Source organism: Piliocolobus tephrosceles, chromosome 21 (genome assembly GCF_002776525.5).
Source record: "Piliocolobus tephrosceles isolate RC106 chromosome 21, ASM277652v3, whole genome shotgun sequence".
In the NCBI taxonomy this organism is placed as follows: domain Eukaryota; kingdom Metazoa; phylum Chordata; class Mammalia; order Primates; family Cercopithecidae; genus Piliocolobus; species Piliocolobus tephrosceles.
The window spans coordinates 37,143,648-37,155,682 of record NC_045454.1 but is presented as its reverse complement, the minus strand read 5'-3'; the positions used below and the strand labels follow the sequence as shown (position 1 = coordinate 37,155,682).

Here is a 12,035-nt window from a genome sequence, read left to right as displayed (position 1 = left end):
GGAGGCTGGAGGATCACTTGAGCCCAGGAGTTTGAGACCAGCCTGAGCAACATAGGGAGACTCCATTTCTACAAAAAATTTAAAAAATTAGCCAGCCATGGTAGCATGCAGATGTAGTCCCAGCTACTTGGGAGGCTGAGGTGGGAGGATGGCTTGAGCCCAGGAATTCCAGACCAGCCTGGGTAACATAGCGAGACCCCATCTCTACAAAAAATAAACAAAAATTAGCCATGCATGGTGGTGCATGCCAGTGGTTCCAGCTACTCTGGAGGCTGAGGTGGGAGAACGACTTGAGCCTGGGAGACGGAGGTTGCAGTGACTGAAATCACACCATCACTCTCCAGCCTGGGCCACAGAACAAGACCCTGTCTCAAAAATAAGTAAATAAAATGAGGATAATACCAAGAAAAAAGAATATTCAGAGGTGGTCAAGAATATTAAATACCACAGAGGCTGAGGCCTGTAAAGTGGTCAGTGCCTCTGGTTGAAGCTTTTCTTAACCAGAGCTAGATTAGCAGAAAAATGAGCTGAAGTGGAAGGGAGGAGGAAAGGCTGGTCCCTCCTTCCGCAGATCCTTAAGTGAGCCTCAAAGGCCCCGGAGGCCCCAGAGTGACCTAAAACAGACTGGACCATCTCTAAGAAGCAGGGAGCCCTAGTGATCAAACTGCAGCCTGGGAAGCTTGGCACTCTGAGTTCAGATACCAAATTCCCACTTTTGAGCAGGGAGGGAGAAAAAGTCACTTAACCTCCTCTGGCTTCAGTTTTCTGACCATCAAACAGGAAAAAAACAATAACATCATTTTGCTGGGCTGGTACTGGGATTAAAATTTTAAGAGTCAGGGGCTGGGCATGGGGGCTCACGCCTGTAATCCCAATACTTTGGGAGGTGAAGGCAGGCAGATCACAAGGTCAGGAGTTCGAGACCGGCCTGGCCAACACAGTGAAACCCCATCTCTACTAAAAATACAAAAAAATACACCTCGCCAGGCGCGGTGGCGGGTGCCTGGAATCCAAGCTACTTGGGAGGTTGAGGCAGGAGAATCGCCTCAACCCGGGAGGCAGAGGTTGCAGTGAGCCGAGATCGCACCATTGCACTCCAGCCCTGGCGATCGTGGGAGACTCCATCTCAAAAAAAAGAAATGTCAGGGTCTTGCTCCGTCGCCCAGGCTGGAGTGCAATGGTGCAATCACAGCTCACTGCTGCCTTGACCTCCTAGGCTCAAGGGATCCTCCCACCTTAGCCTCCTGAGTAGCTGGGACTACAAGCATATACCACCATACCCGGATAATTTTTAAAAAATTTTTTTTGTTTTTTTGAGACGGAGCCTTGCTCTGTCACCCAGACTGGAATGCAGTGATGCAATCACGGCTCACTGCAACCTCCGCCTCCCAGATTCAAGTGATTCTCCAATTCTCGCGCCTCAGCCACTGGAGTAGCTGGGACTACAGGTGCGCACGACCACACCCACCTAGTTTCTGAATTTTTAGTAGAGACGGTGTTTCACCATGTTGGCCAGGCTGGTGTCGAACTCCTGACCTCGTGATCTGCCCACCTTGGCCTCCCAAAGTGCTAGGATTACAGGCGTGAACCACCTCAACCGGCCAAAAAACTTTTTTTTTTTTTTTTTGCAGAGATGGGGGTCTTGCTATGTTCAGCCCAGGCTGGTCTCCACCTCCTGGCCTCCAGTGAACCTCCACCTCAGCCTCCCAAAGTGCTGGGATTACAAGCGTGCACCATCAAGCCCAGCTAATTTTATTTGTTGTAGAGATGGGGGTCTCCCTATATTGTCCAGGCTGGTCTCAACCTCCTGTGCTCAAACAATCCTCCTGCCTCAGCCTCCCAAAGTGCTGGGATTACAGGCCTGAGCAACCACACCCAGCTGCAAGCCCGATTTTCCTAATGTATCTCTCCTCTTTTTCTTTTCTTTTTCTTTTTTATTTTTTTGAGACGGAGTCTCGTTCCGTCGCCCAGGCTGGAGTGCAGTGGCGCGATCTCAGCTCACTGAAAGCTCCGCCTCCGGGGTTCACGGCATTCTCCTGCCTCAGCCTCCCGAGTAGCTGGGACTACAGGCACCTGCCACTACACCCCGCTACTTTTTTGTATTTTTAGTAGAGACGAGATTTCACCGTGTTAGCCAGGATGGTCTCGATCTCCTGACCTCATGATCCGACTGCTGCTTCGGCCTCCCAAAGTGCTGGGATTACAGGCATGAGCCACCGCGCCCGGCCTTTTCCTTTTTTTCTTTTTTTTAAGAGGCTTCTTGCTCTGTTGTCCATGCTGGAGTGCAGTGGGACAATCACGGCTTACTGCAGCCTCAAACTCCTGGCCTCCCAAAGCACTGGGATCACAGATGGCGGCCACAGCCCCGGCTTGTTATTTCAGTGTTGAGAGTCCTGGCCCCTAGATAGGACCCAGCATCCTCACTGTTCTAACCCCCCCCCCCCCCCCCCCCCCCCCCCCGCCCCGGGCTGGCCCGGCCAACGCCCCAGGCGGCGGACCCTGAGGAGGCCGGTGCGCGCTTCGGGGCACAGCTTGTGGCGGTGAAGCCGCTCAGGTGGCGGAGGCCTTGGGTATCTGTAAGCAGGTCGCTAGGCCTCAGACCTCGGAACTCGTCTTGGGTCACTTTTATTTATTTATTTATTTTTGAGATGGAGTCTTGTTCTGTCGCCCAGGCTTGAGTGCAAAGGCGCGATCTCGGCTCACTGCAACCTCCGCCTCCCAGATTCAAGCAATTCTCTGCCTCAGCCTCCCAAGTAGCTGGGATTACAGGCGCCCGCCACCACGCCCGGCTAATTTTTGTATTTTTAGTAGAAATGGGGTTTCACCATCTTGGCCAGGCTGGTCTTGAACTCCTGACCTCGTGATCCACGCGCCTCGGCCTCCCAAAGTTCTGGGATTTCTGGCGTGAGCCACCGCGCCCGGTCCGGGTCACTTTTCGAGTATACAGCGTCTCCTCTCTCCTTCCTCCCTCGGCCCCCGCTGCCCCGACTAGCAGGCCGCAGACCAGGTAGAGAGCGCTACCATGGTTTCCCGCGCTCGCCTCGGGGCCTATTGCGCCTGCGCGAGTTTTGACGGCGGGACCGAGAGATACCCGCCCCAAGTACAGGCTTGCGCCCTCTGCCGTCGCCTAACGGAACTCCGGGCGTGCGTGCGCACGCACCCCAAGCCCCGCCCCCCCAGGCTGCCGGCGCGCGAGGCGTTGGCGACGCTCCCTGCTTTCCCTCTCCTGTAGTGGGGCGGGGCCGGGCCGCCCGAGTAGGGGGTGGAAGGCGGGGGCCACATAATGCCACGCCCTCGCCTCGTCCCCATTTGAAGCCCCACGACTCTTCACTGCTGGTCAATCAGAGCCCGTCCTCTCCCTAGTGCCGGCCAATGGGAGGTGCGGTCGGGCTGCTTCCGGCTCCGCGCTCCATTCGCCCCCTCCCCAGGTCTCCCCGCGACTGGCGGGACGCAGGGGCGGGCGTCGGCCGCGGTGACGCGCAGCGGGCCTGGAGCCAATAGGGGGCGGGCTCGGCGCTGATGGACGGTGCTGGTGGCCAGTGGAGAGGCGCTGGCCGCACTTCCCGTCGGGGAGAGAGTGTAATATGGCGAAGACCTACGATTACCTGTTCAAGCTGCTGCTGATCGGGGACTCGGGGGTGGGGAAGACCTGTGTCCTGTTCCGCTTCTCCGAGGACGCCTTCAACTCCACTTTTATCTCCACCATAGGTAGCGGGACCGGGGAGTGACTGGGGGCGCCAGAGGCCCGGGCTGGGCGCGCCCCTGAGGGACTGGGGCTGAGGGATCTACCGGGCTGGACTGGCCGAGGGCGCTGAGAGGGTTGAGGGGGCTTAAGGGGAGAAGAGCAGTCGCCTGTACCGCCGTTCGGGGGTTCTTGGGCCGTGGTGGGGGAGACCAGGTGCCCATTTTGCAGATGGGGAGACTGAGGCTCCGACCCTCAGCCCGCTCGTTAGGGAGTGTTATGTCCTAGGCTGGGGTCTTCGCGTCCGTCCTCGATCTGTCCTAGCAGCAACCTTCGAAGCGGTTCTTTTGAGGCTTCTGCCTTACAGAAGTGGAAACTGAGTCATGGGGAATTGGCCATGGGAAAAAGATGGTGACATCTCACCTTAATGAGCATTTACTATGTGCCAAGTGCTTCCCGTGCATTTTCACACTCTCCAGTTCTCGGTGTTAAGTGCTGTTATGAGCTCGTCTCACAGATGAGGAATTTGAGGCTCAGGGAGGGCCTGGAACTTGCCCAAGGCCACACAGTCTGCAGGTGGTGAGAATGGGATTTGTTGGAATTTGAACCTGCCTGTGTCTCAACCCAAAACTCGAGGCTTAGCTATCCTAGAGAGATGGCACCGCACACTCCCAGCTGATGACAAGCTCAGCTAATGCACCTTGGATCCGGGACTCTAACTCACACCATTCCTGCTCTTTTCTCTGGAGCATTCAGAAGTTGATCCCCTCTCCCTGACCATTCTTCCCCTCATAAGTGTATTTTCCTCCAGAAGGAATGATAAGAGGAGTCAGGACCTTTTCCCTGCCCACCTTTCATCCTGCTCCAGGATGACAGCAATGGCAAGTGACAGCACTGCCTGCCCTGGGACCTGTCATCCGCAAGAAGATGCAAGATAAAAGCCTCAGCAAGCAACTAAATCAGCCACTGCCACAGACAGCCTTGACTTCCCTATCAAAGGGCCCAAGACTCCGGTTGTCACTTTAGAACAGCTTTTCCCTTAGGGGCAGCCCACATTGTGGTTGAACAGAATTGGCTTGGTGCATCTCAGTTGTGCTGTCTGCAGAAGTGGAGCTGACCTCTCTCAGTGCCACAAAAGCAGTCCTGGCCCACAATGAAAAGGTTAGACCAGGGAGTAACACCGGTCTGAGTGGCCTGGGAGCTCTGTAGCCCTGCTAGGGATGGGGAAAATGGGGGAACGGTCACTAAGTCAGGAGTTTATTCCAAGTCACGAAAACATAGGGAATGGCCTTTGCTTTACTGTGTCACTTCAACAGAATCATGTTATCTCCCTGAACCCCACGATAATGTGCTGATTCCATTCTTGCCCCCCTCCAGGAGCTGTGCTTTTTTTATTTTATTTTATTTTATTTTATTTTATTTTATTCTATTTTATTTTTTGAGACGGAGTCTAGCTCTTTTGCCCAGGCTGGAATCCAGTGGCACGATCTCGGGTCACTGCAACCTCCGCCTCCCAGGTTCAAGCAATTCTCCTGCCTCAGCCTCTCTAGTAGCTGGGACTATAGGCACCTGCCACCACGTCTAGCTAATTTTTGTATTTTTAGTAAATATGGGTTTCACTGTGTTGGTCAGGCTGGTCTCAAACTCATGACCTTGTGATCCACCTACCTCGGCCTCCCAAAGTGCTGGGATTACAAGCATAAGCCACTGCACCCAGCGGAGCTGTGCTTTATAAAACAGTTATATGCCTGATGTAAAGTAGAGAGAATTGACTGGAAATCGTTACGTCTGGTTTCCAATTGCTGTTTGCCCTTGAACGTGCACTGCCCCTCTCTGAGCCCTGCTGTCTTTAGAGCAGGAGTGACGCTATCTCCCGGGCTAGTGCCCTGGTGGTTGAGGATTAGAATTAAACAATAAGGGGTTGTCACCGTAACCAGAGGCCAGCTTGAAGAAGCAAATGAATGGCTCCTGCAGTGACAGCATCCAGCCTCTGAAGACAGATGGTTCTGAATTCTTCCCCCTTCCCCAACTCCAAGGCCAAACTTTAGGGTAACTCTTGTGCCCCAACCGATCAAGAAGTGGTGTTAATTCAGCCTGGGCAACATAGCAAAACCCCATCTCTATAAAAAATAAAATAAAATTAGCCAGGCATACTAGCTTACCCGTATAGACCCAGCCACTTGGGAGGCCGAGGTGGGAGGATTGATTGAGCCCAGGAGGTCAAGGTGCAGTGAGCTGCGATGGCGTCACTGCACTCCAGCCTGGGCAACAGAGCGAGACCCTGTCTTAAAAGAAAGAAAGAAAGAAAGAAATGATGTTAACTGTGGGCAGACTGTGGCTTGCATTCACTCAGATCCCAGTTTCCCGGCCTCAGCACCTTCCCCACAAACCCCCCTCTTTTTTTTGTATTTTTTTTTTTTTTTTTGAGATGGAGTCTCGCTCTGTCACCCAGTCTGGAGTGCAGTCGCGTGATCTCAGCTCACTACAACCTCCGCCTCCCAGGTTCCAGCAATTCTCCTGTCTCAGCCTCCCGAATAGCTGGGATTACAAGTGCCCACCACCATGCCCAGCTAATTTTTGTTTTTTTTTTTTTTTTTTTTAGTAGAGACAGGGTTTCACCATGTTGGCCAGGCTGGTCTCGAACTCCTGACCTTGTGATCCGCCCACCTTTGCCTCCCAAAGTGCTGGCATTACAAGCATGAGCCACTGCGCCCAGCCCAGACCCCCCTCTTTAGAGTTACTTTGAGCTTTAAAGAGGCTGTCTTCCATTTGCAGATGAGGATGTGACTTGGTGAAAGTTTCCTAGCAAGGTGGAGGTGACACCTGACCCCAAGATCCCTCCCTCCCACCCCTTCATTCCCCTCCTTCCATTTGTAGCCTTCTGTCTTCTAGGAATTTCTAATTCACCATGACCTTGAAGTTCAGGCCTCATAATTCTTAGGCCTCATAAAGTTTACACTTCGTAATTAAATTTGGCATGTTAATAAAACCCAGAGGAGTGTAGGGCGGAGTGCTGCTATGGAGCTTGGCCAACCTAACAGTGCTCCTTGATTTTGTGTGTCCCTGTGCACGCGTGACAGGAAGTGGGGAATGTTTTAGGAAGCCTAGGCACCCTGGGCTGTCTAGTCCTGAAGCAGAATCACCTTAATGCTTAAAGGTGATTCCATAAATTAGCCAGACGTGGTGGCGCTTGCCTGTATTCCCAGGTACTCGGGAGATTGAGGCAGGAGAATCGCTTGAATCCAGGAGGCAGGGGTTGCAGTGAGCCAAGATCGTGCCACTGACTCCAGCCTGGGCAACAGAGCAAAACTCTGTGTCCAAAAAAAAAAAAAAAAAGGCGATTCTATATTGGCTGAGGGCACCTCTGGGTTTTCTTTATAGACAAGGATTGAGTGGCTGTTCATTTTCTGCCACTCAATCCTTAACATTTTGCCAAAAGTTCCATTTCACCAAAGCCTATTCTCAGAAGTCCCATCGATTATTTCTGGTGTGAACTTGGCCGTATAGCTCCCTGGAATGGGTTCTCACCAGACTGGCTCGGCGCCACTGCCTCCTCAGGAGTCCATTCATTCCTCCAGTGAGAGGGTTGGCATTTGAGAAAGTGCTTTGTGAGCCACTCAACACCGCGTAGACCCTGTTGCGCTTTAATTCTTTGATCCAGCCATATTTTGCCAGTGCCTTCTGTGGGCCAGGCAGCCGCTTTGGCACGAGGGCTGCAGGGAGGACACAAGTGAGTCAAGGTGCCTGCAGGACTGGGGTACCAGCTTCTAGCAAATGCACATTCAGCCTCTGTGTGTTCAGTCACTGAAGGTAGTAGCAGTGGATGAGACTTGTCAGGTACCTGCCCCCAGGGAGCTTACGTTTGAGAGGGCGAAATTCCAGTGCCGAAGCTGACTGGACGGAATTACCATTCCCACCCTGGGTTCAGAGAGGCCCCAGCCAGGCCTGGGCCTCGAGTCTTCTCCGGCAGGGATTTGACCAAACTCCTGGTGGCAAAGGCTGGGTCTGGCTGTTTCTCATCCACATGGGCCAGTGTGATCTGCAAGCATTATGCCCAGGTCCATGCAGCAGATACATAAATGTATGTCAGCCATGTTAACAAATAGGTAAAGGGAGAACGGATGAGGATGGTCAGGAAGGCTCCCCTGAGGAGGGAACTTGAATGGGCACCTGAATGAAGGGATAGCCAGGTAGCTACAGAAGGAAAGAACTTTCCAGGGCAGGAAAGAGCAAACATCAAAGCCCGCAGACAGGAGCGTGCTTGGAATGTTGAGGAAATCGCTGTGTGGATGGTGTGACCGGAGAGAGCAGGTCATGAGCCAGAGTGCTGAGAGGTGACCGGATTAGGCAGGACCTCGACACACACGGGCACCTGTTTCCACTTTCTTTACTCAAGGGAAGTGGGGCAGGGAAACCACTGAAAGATGCCTTCGAAAAAAAAAAAAAAAAAAAAAAAAACCCCGCTTTGTGAGGTAGAATTTGCATACGACCGTACAGTTCACCCATTTGCAGTGTACAATTCAGTGGCTTTGGGTCCATTCACAGAGTTCCACAACCATCACCACAGGCAATTTGGGAACATTTTTATTATGCCAAAAAGACGCCCACCCAAGGCCAGACACGCACGGTGTCACAGTGGCTCACACCTGTAATCCCAGTACTTTGGGGGGCCAAGGTGGGCAGATCACGAGGTCAAGAGATTGAGAACAGCCTGGCCAACATGGTGAAACCCTGTCTCTACTAAAAATAGAAAAATTAGCTGGGCATGATGGCGCATGCCTGTAGTCCCAGCTACGTGGGAGGCTGAGGCAGGAGAATCACTTGAACCCGGGAGACAGAGGTTGCAGTGAGCTGAGATCGCATCACTGCACTTCAACCTGGCGACAGAGAAACTCTGTCTCAAAAAAAGTAAATAAATAAAGACACCAACCCTTCCAATTTCCCCATGTTCCCCCCAGCCCCAGACAACTGCTAATCAGCTTTCTGTTCCTATGGATGAGCCTATTCTGGGCGTGTCTGTTAATGGAATCTCATACTAAGTGACCTTTAGTGCCTGGCTTCTCTCAGCATCCTGTCTTCAAGGCTCATCCACGTTGTGTAGCATCGAGAGTACTCCGTTCCTTTTTATGTCTGAGTCGTATTCCGTTGTATGGTTGGACCACATTTTGTTCATCCATTCATCTGTTGGTGGACACACTAGAAAGTTTGGAGCAGAGGGCCGGGTGTGGTGGCTGATACCTGTAATCCCAGCACTTTGGGAGGCCAAGGCAGGTGAATCATTTGAGGTCAGGAGTTCGAGACCAGCCTGGCCAACACGGTGAAACCCCATCTCTACTAAAAATTCAAAAATTGGCCGGGCGTTGTGGTGGGCACCTGTAGTCCCAGCTACTCGGGAGGCTGAGGCAGGAGAATCACTTGAACCCGGGAGACGGAGGCTGCAGTGAGCCGAGATCGTGCCACTGCACTCCGGCCTGGGTGACAGAGCAAGACTCCGTCTCAAAAAAAAGAAGAAAGAAAGAAAGAAAGTTTGGAGCAGAGGTTAGGTGTGTAACATGGTTAGGGTTGTATTTTTGAAGGCTAGGGAGGGGACTGAGGGGGAACAGTGGGAGCCTGGGGAACATCAAGGTGGCTGCAAGGTCACCATGGGGAAAGAGGATGAAAGCAGGAGGTGAGAGACAAGGAGGATGGGGTCAGGAAGGCTTGTTAGGAGGTGATCTTCAAGGAGGCCTTAAAGGAGGGGAATTTTGCCCAGGTGACGGGCGGGTGGGACACAGACCACCTGCAGAAAAGGAACAGCGTGCACAAAAGCTGGGGGCAAGAGAGAAACTGACTATGTGCATGGACGCATCGTGGCACCCAAGGCCCTGTGTGCTTGGGGGTCAGCTGCAGGGTGGTGGGGAGCGAGGGACTCAGGCCTGCAGAGGGTTCTGCTGAGACCCACTCTGTACAACTGCCTGGGGCAGGGAGGCGGGTTCAGCTGGCAGCAAGGGACAAGAGCAAGGCTTTGCCACCCACGCCCCCTGGGTTTGCTCTGCACTGCTCCCATCAGCCCTTGGAGAGGGAAAGTATCTCCAAGTGTTTCCAAATCTGGGTATTCCAACATCCTGCATGCCCAGTGCCAGGCAGGGTCTCCATAAGCCACGACAACTGTCACCTGCACAGGTTGGTGGCGCCCAGTTCAGACACAGCTTGGGAAATGGGCTGACAGTGATGCGCCTTTTTTCCTTTTCTTTCAGGAATTGACTTTAAAATTAGGACCATAGAGCTCGATGGCAAGAGAATTAAACTGCAGATATGGTAAGAGCCATTGTTCTCTGTCATTCTCTCCACCTGGTGATGGCTTCAAGCCAGAAGCCCTTGGCGTTCTCCCCCCGCCCTCCCTGTGACCTTGGCCTCCGTTTCTTAGTGCCCAGTCCTGGCACATGGGGCTTTCTCCAGAAGCTCCTGGAGTTTTATACTCAGCCCAGAGAGCTGTGCTCTGCTGGCTGCGGGGCGCCAGGGCCTATAACATCATAGGCACAGAGCTGCCCAGCCCCGGCTAACTTAGTATTCTGCTGTGGGCACCATCTGGGTCTGGGCTTCAGAGTGGGCTGCTTCTGTTGAACAAGGAGAGAGCCCTCTCGGTGCCAGGTGCTGGTGACGCCTGCAGGGACTGTGAGATGCCCCAGCTGACAGTTTCCTTTTCAGCCTCCTAACCCACTCAGAAGCATAAAGGTCCAACTTCACTTCCTCTTTTCTCTACTGGGGCAGGCCTGGCCTCCCTTCCTAGCATACAGACCGAAACCCCGAACCGAAATTAAGCCAAGTCCGGGCCCCCTGGTGAAACCTGTTTCCATTCCTGAGAACTAAGGGTGACTTCCCGTGCACATACAATTAGAGAAGTGGGGAGACTCCAAGTCGCCATTGCTGGCCTGACTAGTTTGCTGAGACTGAGTTCAGGTGGCGGGTATGGTGGGGTCCTGCCCTGCACACATGCCACTTGCATAGAGTCACTGGCCCTGAGCAAAACAAAGAGAAGTCACATTTAAAAGCATGGTGCAATTTCCCTGTCACCCAAACCAGGCAAGTGCCTTTGAGTGGGAGCAGTGTGCCAGGAGACGGGCCCTGAAGCCCTCCTCCCTCAAGTCTCAAAGTGTGACCCGTCACCCCCACTTGCCAGTTTCAGGGAGCCCCACAGGTACCCTTGGCTCCAGGTGCTATTCATTTCTTTTTTTTTGAGATGGAGTTTGACTCTTGTCACCCAGGCTGGAGTACAGTGGTGCGATCTTGTCTCACTGCAACCTTCGCCTCCCGGGTTCAAGCGATTCTCCTGCCTCAGCCTCCCTACAAGCTGGGATTACAGGCATGCGCCACCACGCCTGACTAATTGTGTATTTTTAGTAGAGATGGGGTTTCTCCATGTTGGTCAGGCTGGTCTCGAACTCCCAACCTCAGGTGATCCACCTGCCTTGTACTCTGAAAGTGCTAGGATTACAGGCGTGAGCTACTACGCCCAGCCCTACTGTTTACCTCTTAATCTGACTTTGGCAGTCTGGGGTAGGTTTAACGCACAGTCCATCCTACAGACTTTGGTAGTAAGTTAAGCTCTGGCTGCCTTGTAAGTTCCAAGCCTTGGACGTTTCTCCACTTCCAGCACATTGGTGCCACGTCACCCTTTGTTCCCAAGTCCAAAGTGACACTGCACTGGCAAGCAGAAGTTTCACTTTCCTCCTGCCTTCCTGCTTCTGCTCTTAGCAATCGTGGTGAGGTTAGTGACTCAAAACTCTTCTAAGGACTGTGGTTGAGAAAAAAATGACTGGTATTTTTTTTTTTTTTTTTTTTTTGAGATGGAGTTTTGCTCTTGTTGCCCAGGCTGGAGTGCAGTGGCCCGATTTCAGTTCACTGCAACCTCTGCCTCCTGGGTTCAAGCAATTCTTCTGCCTCAGCTTCCCAAGTAGCTGGGATTACAGGCGCCTGCCACCACACCTGGCTAATTTTGTATTTTTAGTAGAGACGGGGTTTCACCATGTTGGCCAGGTTGACTTCGAACCCCTGACCTCAGGTGATCCACCCGCCTCAGCCTCCCAAAGTGCTGGGATTATAGGCGTGAGCCACCACACCCGGCAAAAATGACTGTTGTTAACTACTCATGTCTCCTGCGGCTGGTGTCAGAAAGTCAGCTTAGCTCCAAGCAAGGTGTTTCTGCACAATCCAGACATACTGAGCCCTCCGGGTCCCTGCAGGGTTGTGGGAGGAACCCTGGGCTTGGAGACAAAAGACCTGAGTCTTGCTCTGGCTCTGCCGCCAATCAGTTAGGTCACCTTTAATTTTTTTTTTTTTTTTTTTTTTTTTTTTTTTGACAAAGTCTCACTCT

At 52.8% G+C, this 12,035-nt stretch overlaps 1 protein-coding gene across 1 annotated transcript in view; it reads left to right on the top strand.

Annotated features, from left to right (window-relative positions):
• Positions 1–3,135: 3,135 nt before the first annotated feature.
• RAB8A (RAB8A, member RAS oncogene family) overlaps positions 3,136–12,035 on the top strand; it is a 29,459-nt gene continuing 20,559 nt past the window's right edge. The window contains exons 1-2 of the mRNA XM_023229676.2: positions 3,136–3,708; positions 9,919–9,979. Of these exons, the coding sequence (XP_023085444.1) occupies positions 3,585–3,708; positions 9,919–9,979 (185 nt within the window). The 5' untranslated portion in view covers positions 3,136–3,584. The remainder of the gene's footprint in view (positions 3,709–9,918; positions 9,980–12,035) is intronic.